Source organism: Solea senegalensis, linkage group LG15, assembly GCF_019176455.1.
Source record: "Solea senegalensis isolate Sse05_10M linkage group LG15, IFAPA_SoseM_1, whole genome shotgun sequence".
In the NCBI taxonomy this organism is placed as follows: domain Eukaryota; kingdom Metazoa; phylum Chordata; class Actinopteri; order Pleuronectiformes; family Soleidae; genus Solea; species Solea senegalensis.
Window position 1 is genome coordinate 17,707,023 of NC_058035.1, and position 19,120 is coordinate 17,726,142.

Below are 19,120 nucleotides of genomic sequence, written 5' to 3' on the forward strand. Positions count from 1 at the left end.
AATAATAACAAGATAATATAATAATAGGATAGGAACATGTGGCCCAGGAACTTGTATAAGCATGAGACAATTACAAAACATTCTAACTCAACTATTAAATTGACATATGCAATAAATTAAGAATAAACTACAAACCAAAAGTAATAATAATAATCAAATTACCCCTTTGTTAATATTTTGTATTGTCTTTAATGAAGCAGGCGCAACAATAAAACCACATCAACAGAGAGATAAACATTTCTTTATTGTCTTTATTTATTTATGCGTACTTTGGCTCAAAATACATTGTCTTTATTTTGTTGTTTGTTGTTTGATGTCCTCTCCTGCAAGAGAAATATTGACAGTTAATAAATAAATAATATTGACAGTTGACAGAACATGCTCATTTAAAAACCCTGAGCTCTGAATCAATAATCAATGCCGTTCTGAGAATATGACATTCTGGTTCCAGGCAGCATGTGCTGTAGCTGAATGGTGTATTTTCACAAAAGGCAGGATTAATAAGACTATTAATTATCATCTTGAATAACAAATTCCATTTTAATTTTTCCATTTTTATCCTCCACATGCGGATTGTCATTCCTGAATACTTAAAAATTGCCAGTAGGTGTGAATGAGAGAGTTGTCTGTCTATGTTTTTGCCCTGCGACAGGCTATACCTGCCATTGTATATATTTCATATTTATTTTTTATATGTGATCTAATTGAAACCCAGTGCAGTCAAAAACCTTCTATTCAGAAACTTTTTTGCATTACATTTCCAAAAAGCACTTTTTTGCAGTTTTATTTGCACTTCTTTTTTTTTTTTGAAATCACAGAGACCACTTCAAATTGAAATCTACACATTGAGGGATATTAATTCTGATTGTCTCAGTACTTGAGTGTTTTCCACTGTGTGTTAACGTCAGAACCACTTGTGTTACATAATGCTCGGAAAATAAAAACAGTAAATCACAGTAAAAATAACCATTAAGGTGGAAATCACATCATTAAAGTAGCTCATGGTGCAGTAGTGACAGAAAGACAAATGGGGAAACGTCTGACCTGAGGAACCTTCTGATGTATCTGGTTGTATGGTTTCAAAAATATCCTTGAAGATTGTTTTCATGGCCACATAATCTGGTATGACTGCAAGGTAAGAGCGCACGTGTGGTCAGTGACAAACCCATGAAGATGCATTTGAGGCTACTTTGTCAATATGAGAGTGAAGTTATGTGAGGTCTATCAGTAGGACATACCTTCATCATTTTCATCATCACCAGACGCAGCCGTAGACGTTGTTTCGAGCGAGACCAGAAGAGCAAAGAGCAGGATCACGATCGTATCTTTCATCCTCTGCGAGACAGTAGTTTTATGAGGAAAAAATAATGTTCCTTTGACAATTTTTAGTAGGAAAATGTCTAATTATAACTCACCTCTGCTATTAAACACAGCAGCAGTTGTGCGGAGGTGGGTCTGTAACAGTGATGGGACTGGGTTATGGCGCCAGGCTGTTTATGTCCGTGTCTATAAAGCAACTTGACAAAGCATCCCGTTCCGTTTTGAAACAAAGTGTATTCTAAAAATAAACCCCCTCTTTTTACTCATTTGAAATAGAACACATCTATTATTACTCTCGCATGGTATGTGGATTAACTGAATGCATGAACTGACTGAGACACAGACGTCACTTTGACATTTGTCATTGTGTTCACAGTACAATGAGTTGACGCTCCGCTTTAAATTGATGAACAGACTACTTTTTGTAGTCAAACGTCAAAGACACGTTTATCTCGTTGTGTTTTAAATTCTGTCTCTCAAACCAATGTGCCTTTAAAAACTAAAAGAAATATCCTCCTCCTAGCTCCAAGAGCCATTGAAAGGTCCTTACCTTATTGTGTTGCAAGTGACTTATTATTTTCTTGTCCTCCCTATATTTCTTATTTGTACATTAACCATGTTGTTTATCCTCCTCCTTTTAGCGTTCTGTTTACTTTGCCATTCTTCTATCACTTTACTCCAAATTATTACTTTGACCTCTGATTTGCTTAATGGTTATTTTTTCTGCTCATTTAGCTAAGCTTTCTCAATGCCCCTTAGACTGGCATGTGCTAGAACCTACATACATTTAGTGATCAGAAAAGGTTGTTGTTAATGTAACACATGTGCTTTTGCTTTTCCTATTCCTTTCTCTTGGAATTTGCTCTGGTCATCTTTAAAAGCCCAGTTTACTCCTTACAATCATTCACTTCCATTCTGTTTTGCTCAAAGTTAACAAGAAAACTTGGATTTTAAGCTGTGTGTAGTTTGTATGGTTTACTGCATGTCTTTAGTGTGATTTTAAGTGTCGACCTGCTTTAATTGTGTGAGTATTATTTGCATGTAGTGTAGTGTTTTTTTGTTTGATTTGCTTTTTCGCCATAGCTTGTGAATTCCTCACAGACTCATCCCCAAAGCAGAGATTACCTGATATGTGACAGGTGCACAGGAGCACTGAAGACTTCAATTAGTTAGAGCCAGGAGTGAACTGCAGACCAAGCACTGGGAGTCTGAAACATACCAGCCTTTGTTTGTTTGGCATCATCACTGCAGCCAGGACCGATGACCGGATGCTATCACCCAGGAAAAGTGTGAGCGCTTGGCGTTCCTGTACTTGGTGCATTACATTTGTAGCCAAAAGTCAGAGTTGAGTTGAAGGAGCATTCCTCCAAGTGGAACACACCCTGAATTTAGATTTCCAACTTGGAAAATCGGAGCAACCTCACATAACCTGACAGAGGATTTCAACATAGCTGCCACTCGTGACAATAGTAAAAACACTGTGATGCTTTTGCTGGTAATTGCACTTACAGTATGTCTTATTTGTCAGTCATATACAGTACATAGCACTGTTCTTTATCTGTGGCTTCCATCCATCATATACCTGGCTCTGCTTGTCTATGTGTGTCCTTAAGCAAGACACTTAACCCCATGTTGAAGCATGTGAATGTGAACTATAATACCAACTCTTCTTCTTCTGATTTTATTGTGTGGAAGCAAGTAATGAAGATAGTTAAAGGAAATATAGTGGAGTGAAAAGTAAACGTTGCTAGAAATATAAATAACAAAATAAAGTACAGATATGTATGTTGTACTTTAATGTTGTAATGTGACAATGTATTTGTACTTTCTGTCACACCACAACACTGCATATTGTACATAAAGAATGTGACACTTGCTACACATGCAAACTGAAGTCGTTCATGTAAGTGATGCTGTTCTGCAATTAGCAGGTTAAGTGGTACCAGGTATTGAGTTTCAACATAAAAGGAGCATCACCAAAGGCTTATTCTCTGCAGGCAAGGATGGAAGAATGTAAGAATGTCTCACGATTATATCATGATGCTATATATTCAAGGACTCTGGGGGAATCTTGGGGTGGAAACGGCTGCTGAACACCGATCCCTCAGCCACTAACAAACTCACCTGAGGTGGACTGAAGGATGATGGACATGTGTTCTGTGTGGCGAGACAAGTCCAAGTTGTAGTTTGTTTTGCGGAAATGGACATCAGATTGAGCATCAATGAAAGATGCAAAAAAAACTAATACGAGTGATGCTTATTCAGTGTCCACTGCATGAGGGACGCCCGGCCCCTGAGGTCAGCTGATCAAAGGGGACAGAGCGTTTGCTGTTGCTGCATTGAGATTGTAGAACAGTCTTAAAACTCATTTTTACTCTTTGGCTTTCGACCCAGTATGAGATATTGGTTTTACCGTTTTTTTATTGTATGTTTTTATATGTATGTTTTGCTTTTTAGGTCTCATAGGTGTTCATGATGGGAATTTTGCTCCCATCAAATGACACCTTTCTCCAGGGATATGGATATTTAAGGTGGGAAATAAGAGATACCTCATGAAGAGGAGAATCATCCAGCGGTGATCATGGACTGTTGAGCAGCTCAAGTCTTGTTCATAACAGGAATGGACAAATATTCCATTTGCAAACACGCAACAATTCTCAAATAGTTCTATAATTATAATTAAAAGCAAAGGTAACACAGTGTTAAACTAAAGTTGCAGGTTATCAATGTTATAAATTGTCAATGACAATACATTTTGTCTGATAAATGTTGTAGTGAATCAACAGAAACAATTTTCATTTTTACTGCATTATTTTAAAGTGTTCCAAAATATCTTACGCCCAACAAAAGCACAGTAACACACATCCATGCATTCCTTCATTGTCTTTATTTATTTAGCATATTTTGGCTCAAACGGCTTGGAGAAAGGGTTTCTTTATTCTGGCTTGTTGTCTTCTCCTGTCAAAGAAATGAACATGTGGTGAACCCATCTTGACAGGTAATTACAACACGGTAATACATAATACAATAATAAATACTCTACTGAGAATGTCATATAGCATGTGCTATATCTGAATGGCATCTTTTTTTTAAAAAAATGATGTGTAAAGAAAATGGAACATGTTTGCAATTCAGCACTGATCATTTTTTTTTATCTTTTAAAATCCTTTTGAATAAATGATTTCAGTGTATATAGGCAGACTAATGTGTGCATTTTAGCTGCTCTTATATTTACACATAAACATAAACCATCAGTGGTTAACATGTGTAACTACAAGGAATGAAGAACACTTAGGTATACGTACAGATGACCAGTCACATTACTCAAATAGTTTCTAATTCATTCCAATCTGAGTCACATCAATGGAAACACATGTATATGAGTGGCTGCGCCCACAGCTTGACATTTGGGGTCAAAAAGAACACATGAAAGTCCGTTTAAGTTCCTGAGGGAGTGCTTCATGTGGGAGTCGGCACATAAGCACGAGAAAGAGGCAGGTTTCTGCAATTTAACAGGCTGAAACTCCTCTAAGCAATGCAGTTTGATGGTCTTTTACTTTTATAATTAAATAAAAATTGATTGTCGCTTGAAATGTTGAGTGATTTCCACTTGACTATGAGGTCAGAACCACATTGCTCTGTAATTAGTCTCCTCAAATCCTGAAACTTTGATTTGGAGCATAAACACAAAGAGAAGTGGGGGGAAAAGCCTAACCTGGTGAATCTGTATTTGCCTGTAAGGCTTCAGCATCAGCATCAAATATTGTTTTCAAGGCCTCGTCCTCTTCAATTACTGCAAGGTGGGAGCACAGGTGTGGTCAGCAAAAAAACACATGAAGATTTAGATGAATGCTACTTGTCAATGTAAAGCAATCGCTCCATGTATGCGAGTTTTCACCTGTACACACAGGACATACCTAGGTTGCCATCGTCTTCATCTTCATCATCATTGGACGGATCAGCGGACGTTGCTTTGACCAAGACCACAAGAGCAAAGAGCAGGATCACAGTCTCGGCTTTCATTTTCTACCAGAGAGTATACAGTAATGCTGTCTTATGTTCTGCGATCAAACGAATGTTTCTTATAAAAGTCTGCAGTGAGAAATTTAAAACCATAACTCACCTCTGCTCTTAAACACAGCAACAGTTGTGTGATTCAGCTGGTTATGACTTCAAAATACCAGACTGACAGTCTCTTATGTCTGTTTGTTGAAAAGCATCTGGACAAACCACCCAGTTCAGTTTGAAGCAAAGTAAAAGCTAAAAATAAACCTCTGGCTGAAGTGTAACAAGTATTCATTTCTTGTACTTGAGGATTGACAGAAGTGATTGACTGACTGATAGCAGCCAGAAACCTTTGTCCCTGTGGTTGTTTTTGTAGTTAAAGTTCAGTGACACAGGTTTTCTTTGTTGTTTTTTCTCTCTCTCCTTAACTTCCTTTAACTCCACACACATTCTTATAACCAGACCTGGTTCAATATAAGCAGCCATAACTTACAATAAGACACAAACCATACTCTGTCTCAATGCTTACTTATTATCTATAACTATAACTAACTATATGTATCAGATCTAACACGCTGGTCGCCAGAGTTGTCTGAGTTGTCTTTAATAGAAATCTTTCATCGTAACTCATCACTGACGCCAGAGGTTCCATCAGAGGTCATCTCACCTGATAATCACAAATCTCCGTAAGAGGTCTCCCTGGTTCCTGAACACCAGCAGCCGATCTCCACCCTTGTTAAATGAAAAACACCTGGCAATCTCTTTGTCTTGGGTCTGTAACTGGAACACAGCTGAGGGCGCAAGCTTAGATAATCAAAACTCCTATGAATTTCTCCAGGAATCAAAAGCACATTTTCTTTTATTATATTAGGCAAATGGAATGATTTAAATCTCTGATCCACGCTCAGGGTGGTTGCTAACCACCATTAAAGTAGAAGATGAAGAAGAAGCAGAACTATCTGAGTCTGTGACAAGTGAATATTGACATAGTTAGATAGTTTTTTTGGTGCCACACCTGTGGTTTAGTCTCATCTCTGTTTTTGATCAGCTGGTTGCATTCTTTTGTTAACCCTTTTTCTTAAAGACATCTGATCGGCCTAGTACTATCTATTACTTTGTCTTTGTTTGGCACCAATCTTTTACTTCTGTCCTATATTTTGACCTTAACCTTTAGAATGATAGTTACCGATTGTTACCAAAGCTTTACTTTTATAATCTGATCATTATTAACTGTCACAAAAGTATTTGAAAGTGTTTGAAATGTGTGAATAAGAGGAACTCTTAACACATTTAAGGGTTTTATCTTTATTTTCAATGATATCTTGTTATTTCTCATCAAACCTCATTCAAAGTTTCCTCCAGTTTGCAAGTTTCCAGTTTGGCCTGTTTATGCTGTTTGTTCTTGTGTGAAAGTAAATCATATTTATTTTTACATAAATCAAGCAATCCCCAATGTTGCTATCGAGATGTTAATTTTATTCTAACGTATTTATCTGGGTTTATTTTATTTGGTCAGTTGCAGATTTTGCCACTCTTGCATCAAGGCAAGGGCATTTCAAGGGTGTGACGTGGGTCTTTATGTGTGTGTGTGTGTGTGTGTGTGTGTGTGCGTTTGCCTCCATCATCATCCACTCAGGTTGCTATAAGAGTTCTGGTTTATTCACTCTTCTCTACAGAAGAAAAAAAATGTTAACAAAACCTCTAATACAGAACATTAAGAGACATCATTAACCACTGGTCCTTATTTATACATGACGTCTGATGTCTTGAAAGACGTTGTGACAAAGGAGCAAGGAGGAAAAACATGGGAGGTGATTTACACATGATTGACACTTACACAATCTACTAACAGCAAACGCACAAACAACACGGCCGCTAACCCAGCTGACAACACAATGTCCATTATGCTGATCTGGAAATTCTACGCTAATTCTCAGATACGGACAAATTTGATCTTTACCTTTTCCTCTTATCTAATAGGCTTTAGCCTTAAAATTCCCCCTTACCATATACACACACACACACATACAGCAGCTCACTGATATCCAGGATCAAACTTGTTAATTTGCTTCTTGTGCATGTGTCTTATTACAAAAAAAAAAAGAGTGGTACAGATGAATGTCATTATGTAGTTTTGCAGCAGCGCCCCCTGGTGGGCCATAGTGAGAGAGTGCAAGGGGGGGTTTGTGTGTGTAAACCAATGTCAAGTCAATGTTCAACAATGTTACAAATATAACATAACACTGGTAAATACTGAGTTTTTGTAATTATGACATAATTACAAAAGTTAATATTTATGTCACAGCATCTTTTTAAACCAAACATATAGCATTTTTCTTGTTGCTACACAGATTGTAATACAGCAGAAAAAACTAAATTATGAACAATAGGATTTATCTGAAATATAAATATAAATACTAGTTGTACACCAAGTAACCGACTTTATTGAAACCTACTTTAATAAAGAAGTCACGTTACAAAGTAATATAAAAACATTATACTCTATTTAAATGAGTATATGTTTATTCTGTTCATTTAAGAAATCAGCTGATGCAGGAAGCTAATGCTGGTGACTGCACTCTTTTTTCTATGTTTTTTTTTTCTCCAATGATTTTCGTCAGTAATGTTATATTAAATGAGTGCATCAGCATAATTATTACATTTACACATGACATTAGTTTGATCAGGCCAATTAAACATTACACACATCTACCGATGATTGATTTACGTATGTTATAGACAAAATCTATCATCCGTATCTGTTTAAAGCTCATCCACGGCGACAGAAGTGACGAGTGATAACGACATGACTCTACCAAATTTGAAGATTCCTTGAATCCTGCGAGGGGAAAAAAAGGAAAGAGGAACAATGAAAGATATGAGGAGGAAAAAGAATGATCCCACCACGATGGTTGATTACACTTATAGTGAAGCTGACTCTTGAATGGTTATCAAAACTGGAACAACAACTAAAGGTTGTGGATTGTATGGGAAACTCAACTGTAGCTGCCAAACTGAGCTCGATGACAAAAGTAAGCTGATTGCTGCAATGATTGTGTGGCATGGTCAAGATGTGTTTTTTTTTTTTTATTCTCATTGATAAACTCTGTCATCAAAACCTTGTCTTCTTCAGTATTCAAATAGTGGGAAGATCGTCTTACATATACAGCACAAAGCACTGTGCTAATTGCATTGACACATTATGGCTACAATTCAAGCTAACAGTCTGAGGGCTATTAGGCACTAAATTGTTTCTTAACATTAAAAACAATGTCACAAGAAGACCAGTTTCTAAATAAAGGACCAAAAGTCACAAACCAACATGGACAAGTTATTCTAAAATGATGGTTAGGGTTATTAAAGGTTACCTCATGTGACTTCCTGCCTTAATAACTAGTGGTAACTGGTGATGTCTTGTCTACAGGTTGAAGTGTCTCCAGGATAACACACGATTTTCAGTGTTTGTGCTGCCTGTTGTTAAACAGTGTGAAATACAAAGGTTTGAGGTGATGCAGCACAGACTCTGGTGAACACGTTGGCACCTGCTGCACTGAACTGTTGATTATATTCAATTGCACACATGCTGCCCGGATTATATCCTTCTCCACTGTTTCAGACATAACATCAAGTCTGTGTAGTCACGCTTAAGTTGAGTTTATGTAAAAGGTCTTGGGAAAAGTCAAGAAAAGTAAGTGGTTACAGTTCAGGACAAGAAGCAATGAGGCAAGAGTCCAGGACAAACACTCTCAATTTGTTCCAACACCTAAGTTTACACATCACTGTTTTGCACATTTTCTTAATCTGTTTTTATTTATTTACCCATTAAAATGCAGAGTAGTTGCATTTGAATATACACTTAAACAACTTTTTGGCCACAATATGTTTTGTTTACACTTGAACTTCTTTGCCAATTAATTAAAGTCAATCAAAAATAAATCAACTGCAGTTTTTACAAATCATTGGTCAAGAAAAAGGTCTCTGTTTGTGGGTGTTAGTTGGACAACTTTTGGTTCATTTTGCCAAAACAATCAATCACTTAAGACATTTTTCCATGTGCTGTTCACATTTCTCTGCATCTGATGAAAACACGCAATCAACACAAACCTGCTGTTGCTTTTGCAGGTAAATGAAGACGTTTGCACAGCTACTGCTAAATGTCTGGGTTATTCTCCCACAAGAGTGAAACTGACACACAAAACAGAATCTTCAGTGTCACCAGTTTTGTGTGTAACTTTTCTGGTGCATCAACTCAACCTTGTCAAGAGGTGGAGGAGAGGAGGGCTCCGAGCTACATTTTGCTGCTGGGTCTCGTTACAGCACTGATATTAAAAGCAGAGCCCTTGACAGAGATTTGGACAACAGCACTACAGAGGAAACACGACTGTATTATTTTGGTCACAATCATTTCATCACAAAGTTATTCTCCTAACTAGGACACGTCTGTCTCTAAATGTTTACTCACTACAAAGACTGGTAATCAGCAGGGGTATGCTGGTAGTTAAGGAGGTTGTACTCTATACAACACCATACTGCGTATACTGTCCTCTAAAACATCGTAAAAAATATACCGACGGCAGTGGGTCATACCAAAATGAATGGGAGGGGTGGAGTCTGTGTGCTTGTGTTTACTTTAAACTACACTCTAACTCAATATTTCTCTGTCACACCTACACTATGATACATGTTAGTTTGAATTCAGCCAAACATGACACACGACTCTCTGTCCTAAAAAAAAACTAACAAACGAATGACCAGCTGAAAACATGGGGAGGGAAAACTAATTAAACAAACAATGGTGTTATTACAAGATGAAGTCATTGTCCAAAAGATGAGGAAAGGATGAGGAAAACTTGTCATAAGTTGAAGTCTTCATTTCAGGCTCTCTGCGCTGGCTGCACGTCACGTCCACAGAGATGTACATGACCAGCCTTGTTAGGTGTTAGAAACTGTGAGCATCACATTAGTGTCCATTGTGTGGTGTCACAGCTGCTTCTAACAGCCACTTTGTGCCCCACGTCGCAAGTGTTGTTTACTTCCAACAGTACAGGTGAAAAAAAAAGAAAGAAAAACAGATCCGTCCTACGAGATCTGGCTCGCTCCTGGTTGCTGGGAGTCTCCTGCTTCCCCCCTCTCTGACTGGTGTTTATAAAGGTCACATGGCATGAGAGGGAGGGGATGCACCTGCTCTGCCAACATTGACTCATAGGGTGGCGCAGTCTCCAGGGAGAAGGAGATGGATGTGATGTGTTGATTCTCCTGCTCCTGCAGTCCCAGCGGGTAGTGGGAGGAGGAGAACCAGCCAGCACTGGCTGAGGTCTCTCCACAGTAGGGGGAAGGAGGATCTTCTGTGGTGTGGTGAGGCTGCTCCTGCTGCTCTGGCCCCCTCTGGCAGGGGTCAAATAGGGAGTAAGGAGGTGGGTCATCTGTCGGTATGTAGATCTGAGTCAAACCAGGGCCAACGCACTCCTCGTAACTGTGGGAACAAAAACAAAGAGGCTGCTGATAATAGAGAACCACAAATTGAAGTAGAGCAGAACACTGAGAAACATCTGCATTTATTTATTTTACAGGAATCTAATGATGTAGAAGTGAAAGGCCAATATTGTTTTCATGTCCTGGACACACATGTTGTGACACACAGCATAGAATGGAATTATAAAATAGTAATAGTGTCACGAGCGCTGAATTTATCCATGCACTCTTTGTGCTTTCTGGTTTTTTTTGTTCTGTTCCTTGTCTCCTGTTTTATTTTGAAATTTTTCCTTGAGTGTACCTTGTCGAGTTGTGCTTCCTGTCCTGTCTACAGCCGTGTTCACGTCAGCCCCGCCCTAACGGGTTTCACCTGGCTTTCACCTGTGTCTAATTATCCCGGCCTCCCTAGTGTATGTAATCTCTGTGCTCCCCAGTGTCTTGGTTGATTTGTCTCACGTCACATTTCAGTCTGTTTGCTGCACTGGTTTTAATGTCTTCCCGGTCTGCTCTCTGTGTTTCTGCTCCATGTTAGTTTGCTTTATTTAAGACTCTTTTGTTCATTTTTGGAATGGAATTTTTTTTGTCCAACAGAATAATTTAACAAAAAGATTGGAGCCACTGATTGATTTCTTTTTGCTTTGGGACATCTGACCTGAAACATTCACATCATTGAGGAGTGTTGAGGTGAAAAATGGAGGTGGCATTAGGTGTCATAACAAGATGCAAATCTCTGTATCCCACAGGAATTAAAAGCCCATCTCCTCCCCTGCATCCTTATACCTGTAGATGACACTGGTGCCAGTTTCTCATACACAAGAGCATCCACATTATTGTTTTCCAATTAAAATGTTCTACCACTGTAGTACATTCAATTAGACGAATGTTACTTGGCTGAAAACCATCTCTTGTGGAGGTTACGGATAAGTGAAAGGAGGTATTTGTGGTTTGCACAACTGAAGAGAGAGACCAGGGGCAGATGCATAACAGTTGTAAAGGTATTCCTCATCCTTATTTTTAAAGTATGATGAAGTCATTCATGCCTTTTTCATATCACATGTCATCACTACTTCCAGCAAACAAACCACATTAGAGAGCAGCTGCTAAACAAAGCGCATGCTACATGCTGTTGGCTTTGTAGGTCATTTTCTATATATTCTACACAGCATCTTGCGGGGGTTTGTGTATATACAGTGTGTCACTGATCTGCTGCATGTCAGACTTATTGTTGTTCAAACAGGAAACTGATACGGTGTTTACCTTTGAAAATGACCACAAGAAAGATACTTTTTGATATGCCTCTGAACTCAAGTAGAACTCTTCTGTATGTGCTGAGAAACGACTGGTCTTGCAAACAATTGACATAGATCAGTGGTAGAGCGAGTCGCCTTTCAATTTCGAAGGTTGTATGTTCGACTCCCGGCTCCAGTCTAATGTATCCTTGTAAAGCAGCTTTGAGTGATCACCAAGACGAGACGTGCTATATAAATACAGACCATTTACCATTTTACTGGCATTAAACAAGCATTAAACTGGTAGTTATAACATCATATTTTGATAGATATAGATTCAAACTGTGAAAACTGTCATTTTCCATGTCTATTTTGTGTGTGTGTACTTGTATGTATATGTGGTCCTCACAACCAGAACTGGACTGAACAGGATCTGCTTAGGTTTAGGGCTAAGATTTGAATTGTGGTTCAGTTAAGGTTAGTTAGATATTAACTGGGCTTTGTTTAAGATTTGTCCAAATGAATGGAAACTCGATGTGGAGTCCTTCAGGGGACAGCTGTACATGCGTGAGTGTGAAAGCTTGCCCAGCATCTCCCTGAGAGGAAGCAGAAGCCATTCTCCACAGGTGAGCTGCTGATCCGTGACAGCGATAGAGAGAGAGGTTTAGTGAGAGTTGTGTGTGTCGGAAGTGTTACATTCACAGTCTCAGTAGGTGAGTTCTCCGAGTTTCCCTCAACCATCTGTGGCCCACACTCGCACACGCATACGCATACACATTCAAGCCAAACAAGCCAGCCAGAATTATGGTAAACATAGGTGAACTGCATGTATGTATATAGTCTGAGTGTGTGTAAGTTGGCCAATGTCCCATTGTCCATGCCAAAAAGTGCAGCTCTCAAACAGACTGTCCAGAACACTGTGGTTCACTGCCAGTGCAACTGACGTAGCTCAGTAGCTCCCCTCGCTTGTTTCTCATTCCCTTTCCTGACATTTCCCTTCTTTGTGTTTTCCTGTCGTGATGCCAGGATGTTGTTTACTTGTTGTTTATGCTGAGGTGAGAACAAACAGTGTGTTATGGTGTCTGTCCTGTCCTGCTAATCAACATGTTTGTGTGTGTTTTGCACCAACACTCAATGGAATAATCAGAAGCCATGTGGTACCTGTGACCACAGATGGGAACATCTTCTTGGCCCACATAAGGTCTTGCAGAACACACCCCCAGCAAACCTGCAAGACCCACTGCTGACGAGGTGTGCCCTTTTCCCAGATGATGTATTTCTCTAATGCATTTTTCTGCGTTGCATGGTAGCACCAAGAACACGAGAGAAGCTTTGGTTTGGACCCTCTTCTTCACAATGGCAAAAAAAATAGATCTGTGCCACACTGTATGGTTTCAGCACAAATCCAAATCCATGTGAAACACTTCCAACACTGAGTTCACTTCACTAAAGCCTGAAAACATACTGCATAGGCTATTGCTCTAACAGCATGGATGAAAAATGTCATTAATCACACTTGAAATGAGTAATCAACAGTTTGGTCATTAATTAACACATTGATTTACGTTATGTTTGTTGGGCCTGAGCTCATTCAAGATTGCGACATCATGGTTCTTAGGTGGAGATGACACGGCCCTTTGTGCAAAGACAAAGGGCTTTAAAAGTCTGTTCAGTCTCCTGAACATTTTAGTCTAAAGCTCCTTCAGTACAGGATTATGCTGCATTCACACCAGACATGATGTGAATTTGTCGCACAACACGTTTACATACAAAGTCAATGCACATAAATCGTGTCCGCTGTAAACATAGCACAACACGAGCACTTCCTGTCCAGCAGCAAGACCACCCTCTCTGTTAATGCCCCAGTGGGCCTGCGTGAAACAACCTGCCCTCTGTGAGGGCCAGAGCAGATCCAGAGCACAGTTACTTCTAACTAGACCAACATCTACACCAATGTAAAGCACCTCAAAAGGACACATTTCACCCTTTCACATACTCTGACCTATGTATGTAAGGCCTTCCCTAGCCCTTACCTGAGTAAATGCCTTACCCCATATAGCCTATAGCCAAGTCTTAACAATGAAAAAGCCCTTTAAAGTTGTGACTACCAACCAAAATATCCTCACAAGGTCAAAATGTCTTCACAAACAGGTTTATATTGAAATGTGTCCACACACACACACACACACACACTGCAGGGAAGGGGTGTATGAATTATTAAAGTTGCCAATTAGACCAGCTGACATTTAGATCAAAAACACCATGACACTGGCCTTTAGCAAGTGCTTTCTTTCTCTCATTCACTCACTTGCTTTCTCTAACACACACACACTCACCAACACGCACACACACACACACATCCACCAACACGCACACACACACTGAGCAGACCCTCATTTTACACTCTTACAAAGAGCACCAAAGGAGCTCTCAAATGGATACAATTACCACAGAAGGAGGGTCCAACTGAGTGTACAGAGACCAGTGGGGGACATGGGATGAGCCATCACTTATATTTTAAAGTTGACATTTGACAAAAATTAAAAAGACAAGAGAAGTGGCCCACTTAAGACCTATATTTATAAAAATGGTGACTCTAAGTTTAGTGACCAGGGACAATAGAAAAAAACTCAGACTCACTGATAATATTTACACCATTTTAAGCGTAAAGTTAAAGTGTGAAACCTTGCTGGTAGACGTGTCACCTTGTAAACGTCTAATATCCTCACACCAGTCTCCATTAAAGGAAACTGGGATTTTATTTAGCAGAAACAGGAGTTGTTGTTTAACTGCTGTCAGTCATCAGTGAGTTCAATGTTTCCATGTCCTTTGAACCAAATGTGCTCTTTTTGTCAGTGGACACTGGGGCAGGGGTGTGAGTCATTTAAGGAGCGATGCAATGACGATATGAATGCCACATTCACACTGAGACCACCTTTGATCCATATGAGCACTTACCGTGGAGGTGAGTCTGGGTACATGTTGTTGACCTGCGACAGAGTCTCTCTGTACGAGTCAAAGTCTAAACCAGGTGGAAAGTCTTCTAAGCAGGTCGACCTCAGTTCTCCCACTGAACCGCCATAGGAAAAACCATCTGGTCCTGCAAAGACAGAGACGTGGATCTAATGACATACTCTCGTGTAACTTTATTACATGTCAGGTGTCCTTGCGCCAATGTTTAATATGTCTGTTTTCATTATTGTTCCATATTTTCCTTGAAATATAGACTTTCTCTTTAAAAACTAAATTCAAAGTGAATCAGAGTGACACTTTGAATTTAATACAACAGTATTTAAGTACGGTGGTGTAGCCTTGCAGCGAGAAGACCCGGGTTCGAGCCCCGGTTGGAACAAGGGCCTTTCTGCATGGAGTTTGCATGTTCTCCCCGTGTGTGCGTGGGTTCTCTCCGGGTTCTCCGGCTTCCTCCCACAGTCCAAATACATGCAATGTGGGGATTAGGTAAATTGAACACTCTAAATTGACCGTAGGAGTGAGTGTGAGAGTGAATGGTTGTTTGTCTCTAGTTGTGTGTGGCCCTGCGATGGACTGGCGAACTGTCCAGGGTGTACCCCGCCTATCGCCCGATGTAGCTGAGATTGGCACAGCACCCCCCGCGACCCTCTGGTGGAGGATAAGATGCAGTATATCCTGTATAAATGAATCCTGTGTCTCCAATGAGGGTTTTTTTCCATTTAATCATATTACTCTTTTAATGAGTTAAAATACCACTGCAATCTCAAACCTCGTTTCTGCAACTACTACCTTTATGAAAGCGATGTGACGTTTCCCCTGTTCATCAATCGCCTTAAGTCTAATTGACTAAATGGTTTTGTAGGATCAGCAAGGAAGAGAGAGACGGACAGACTGACCGTAGCTAGCTCGGAGGTGTGGGTTGCGGAGTCGACTGTCTTTGCGCAGGCTGCCGATGATGATGGTGATGCAGGAGAGGAAGAGGACCAGACCTATAACGATTCCCGCCACCACCAGAGGAGACACCAGGAGAGACGCCTCCCCTCCCGACTCCCTCTCACTGCGGCAGTCTGGGTACTCCCCATGGCTCTGGTTGGAGCTCACTGCAGGGGGATGGAAAGAGTTGGAGGATAATGTAGATCAGTTCAAACGAATTCAGTTTATTGTCATTAGATTGAGTGCAGACAGTGAAATGTGCAGTATCAATCAGGGCAGCAACAATAACAACGACGTGAAATCGCTAAAAAGGAGAGCAAAGTCAACCCCATACAATATAGGTCAAGTTAACAAAAGCAGATAAATGAGTTCATTAACTCTAAGACGGTGGTGGATGGGAATCAAACAGTTTGTCATTGTGTGATGTTTGTGTTTATTGGGGCTCAGGTTTAGCCCTCATTACATCATCAGAATCTTCTGTTGTGAATAATCGATGACAACAAAGAGACACAAAATAACCACAGAGGCATAAAATGACTACAAAGAGATATCACAATGTCACTTTCAAATCTCTCGACAATTCAACGAAGCGTTCAAAGTGGACAAAATGGCCTCATTTGAACTTATCTTGTCTCTGAAGTTTTAAGGCTGGAAATAATGGTCTCTCTGTCTTTAGATGCACAGTCTTTGAAAATCTACATAAGGAAACACCATATACATACATACAGTAGCCCCTTATATTCATGTTATCTGTCTGTCTGTCTATCGTTCATCGCAGTGACAATAGTGCACCATGAGGTCATGTTATATAACTGTTGTCTTAACCTGCACACATCATACTCTCTTCTTATTCTCTCTCTCTATCTTCGCGTCTTTCCAGCCACCTCTTTCTCCCTGAGGACTCATTCCATTTCAGTGTGACAGATAATTAGAGGTAGGGTTTATACACACACACACACACACACACCCTCCTCTCTCTCTCTCTCTCTCTCGCTCAGCCGGCATCATCATTAGATTACGGAACAATCCTGTTCCCCTCTTCTTCTGCTTAATGTCTCATCTGTCTGTTTGCTCTGCCTGTCCACCCTCTTCCTGTGCTGTCCGTCTTCCTGCTGCCAGTCACCCAAATCTGTCCTTCTATGTTTACAACAGAGCTGAGAGAGGGTTAGACTCCCGTTCATTCTCTTTCTCTCTGTGGCTTTATTCATGTCGCGACAACAAAGTGCCGATCTCTTATGTTTATTGATGTAACCATGGTGACAAATGCTTCCTACATAATTTCCCCCTATCCTGATAGAGGTCAGAGCTGAAAAAGTTAATTAATTGATGAAATTATGAATGTGTTGTTCTTCCTGGCATATTTTGCCATTTAATTTGGAAAGACTGGCTGGCTATTGTTGCTAATGCTGGCTATGAATATCAGTAATATTCAATCAAGTGATCAAGGGAGAGATCAGACATTCTGTTTACAAACAGAAACATCACAGCATGTTGGAAACCTGTTGAAAACTTATCTTAGACTAAATCTGTTCAAGGTAAAATTAAATCAGAGTCAATGTTGTAATTAAGTTTTAAATTCCTGTAAAGTATTTATTATGTATGAATTTATATGTGTGTATATATACATATATATATATATATATATATATATATATATATATATATATATATATAATATAATATAACATACAAAGGTATACTTTTTTAAATACTTAGTTATTTTTCATTTAGCTGACCTACTAGAGCAGGTAATATATAATAATACAGCAATATTGTGACACTTTATGTGTAAGTAATTTAATTTGTTGTTATTTATGTTGATGAGTAGTTTCTCAAACACCTGAGAGTGAGCACTTTGTTGTGAAGCTAAACCTTTCAAATATTACATGTTCAGCCTATAGCTGTAATAACCACATGCATTTGTTTGAAAATCTTCAGAAAGTTCAGAAAGAAGATGAAGTGGACTAATTATTTGTATCCCATTGTTCACATGAAAACAACAATATACATGGGAGTTATTGATCCGAGTCTCATTTGTTGATCAGAGTCGTGATTTAAGATTTGGTTGAACCTCAGAGGATTTCCAGATTTCAAAGTGGGCCCATATGGCTGTTGTACATATATGAGACATTTCAGATATGCAGAGCTGCAGCCACATGTGGCGCAGGAACAGTGGCCTATACTGCAGTACTAAATGTGATTTTTTTTCCTAGTGACTGATCCCAACAGGAACTGCATGCTTTTTTTTTCTCTTCATGCCACAGATTGCACTGAATATAAAGCAGAGGAGTAACAAAATCTCCCAATGATGTACACTCACAATATCTTTTGTATTCCAGTCTCTGTGCGTCCCTGTTATTCACTTCTCATCTCTTTTCCTCCTTCTGAACGTCTGCGTCTGTAATTCTGTTGTCTACAGTAATTTGGTCTCACACAGATTGCAGAGACGAGGAAAATGTTCTCTCACCCCAAACAGTTCCCAGCAGACCTCTTTCCTCTCAGTAACGTCTCCTCTCTCGCACTCGCCTTTGTCTGCTCGTTCTCCCTCTGCTAACATGATTTTCTCTTCATTTCGCTTCTCATCTCTTCCTCATAAACTCCAGTTCCTCCAGAGAAAACTTACATGGAAATCTATAATTATATGGATTTAAATCCACATACACTCCCCTTGTAAGGACACATACACACACACACCTGGCAAGATTTGTTTCGATGTAAACGATTTCAAGTTAAATTGTGAAAAATCTCATCAAAACATTAACATTTATAAAGCGTGAACACTGTGATTTCAGTGTTCTGTAACAAAACTGTCCAGCAGATGTCCTGTTCGCTCTTTCTAGTTCAGTGCAATTTAATACAGAGAACTGAGAAACAGACGACAGAGGAGGCAAGCACAAAATAATTACGATCCATCAAAGAAGAAAGGAAGAGAAAGACAGAGAGAAATAAAGACAGAGAAAGTGAAAATGGTCCCAGTGTTATATTTCAAAACCCTGTTGAAACAAACACAAAGCAACAGAATGAGACGCATTGGCGCGTGCCTTTATTTGTAATGGTGAATATTGACAGTGTGAATCTTAGTGTACACAGTATTTGCCACATATCTCACAAAAGCAATCGCTTTAAATGAGGGGGAACAAATTAACTAGAGACCTATAAATCTTGAGAAATCCAGGAGTCCTGAATCT

General features: G+C 39.4%; 1 protein-coding gene and 2 long non-coding RNA genes across 3 annotated transcripts in view; all 3 read right to left on the reverse strand.

Moving 5' to 3' along the window:
* Positions 1 to 227: 227 nt before the first annotated feature.
* On the reverse strand, positions 228 to 1,497 carry LOC122782290. Its single transcript, XR_006361904.1, has 4 exons — positions 1,416 to 1,497; positions 1,239 to 1,335; positions 1,045 to 1,128; positions 228 to 323 (listed from the first exon to the last, which is right to left on the reverse strand). It is a non-coding gene; the product is annotated as an uncharacterized LOC122782290 (long non-coding RNA).
* Positions 1,498 to 4,188: 2,691 nt separating this feature from the next.
* LOC122782165 lies at positions 4,189 to 6,212 on the reverse strand. Its single transcript, XR_006361890.1, has 5 exons — positions 5,993 to 6,212; positions 5,444 to 5,540; positions 5,238 to 5,346; positions 5,036 to 5,113; positions 4,189 to 4,278 (listed from the first exon to the last, which is right to left on the reverse strand). It is a non-coding gene; the product is annotated as an uncharacterized LOC122782165 (long non-coding RNA).
* Positions 6,213 to 6,962: 750 nt separating this feature from the next.
* Positions 6,963 to 19,120, reverse strand: part of bean1 (brain expressed, associated with NEDD4, 1) — a 39,273-nt gene continuing 27,115 nt past the window's right edge. Inside the window, exons 3-5 of the mRNA XM_044046341.1 lie at positions 15,896 to 16,099; positions 14,985 to 15,126; positions 6,963 to 10,798 (exon numbers count right to left, since the gene is read on the reverse strand). Of these exons, the coding sequence (XP_043902276.1) occupies positions 10,405 to 10,798; positions 14,985 to 15,126; positions 15,896 to 16,099 (740 nt within the window). The 3' untranslated portion in view covers positions 6,963 to 10,404. The remainder of the gene's footprint in view (positions 10,799 to 14,984; positions 15,127 to 15,895; positions 16,100 to 19,120) is intronic.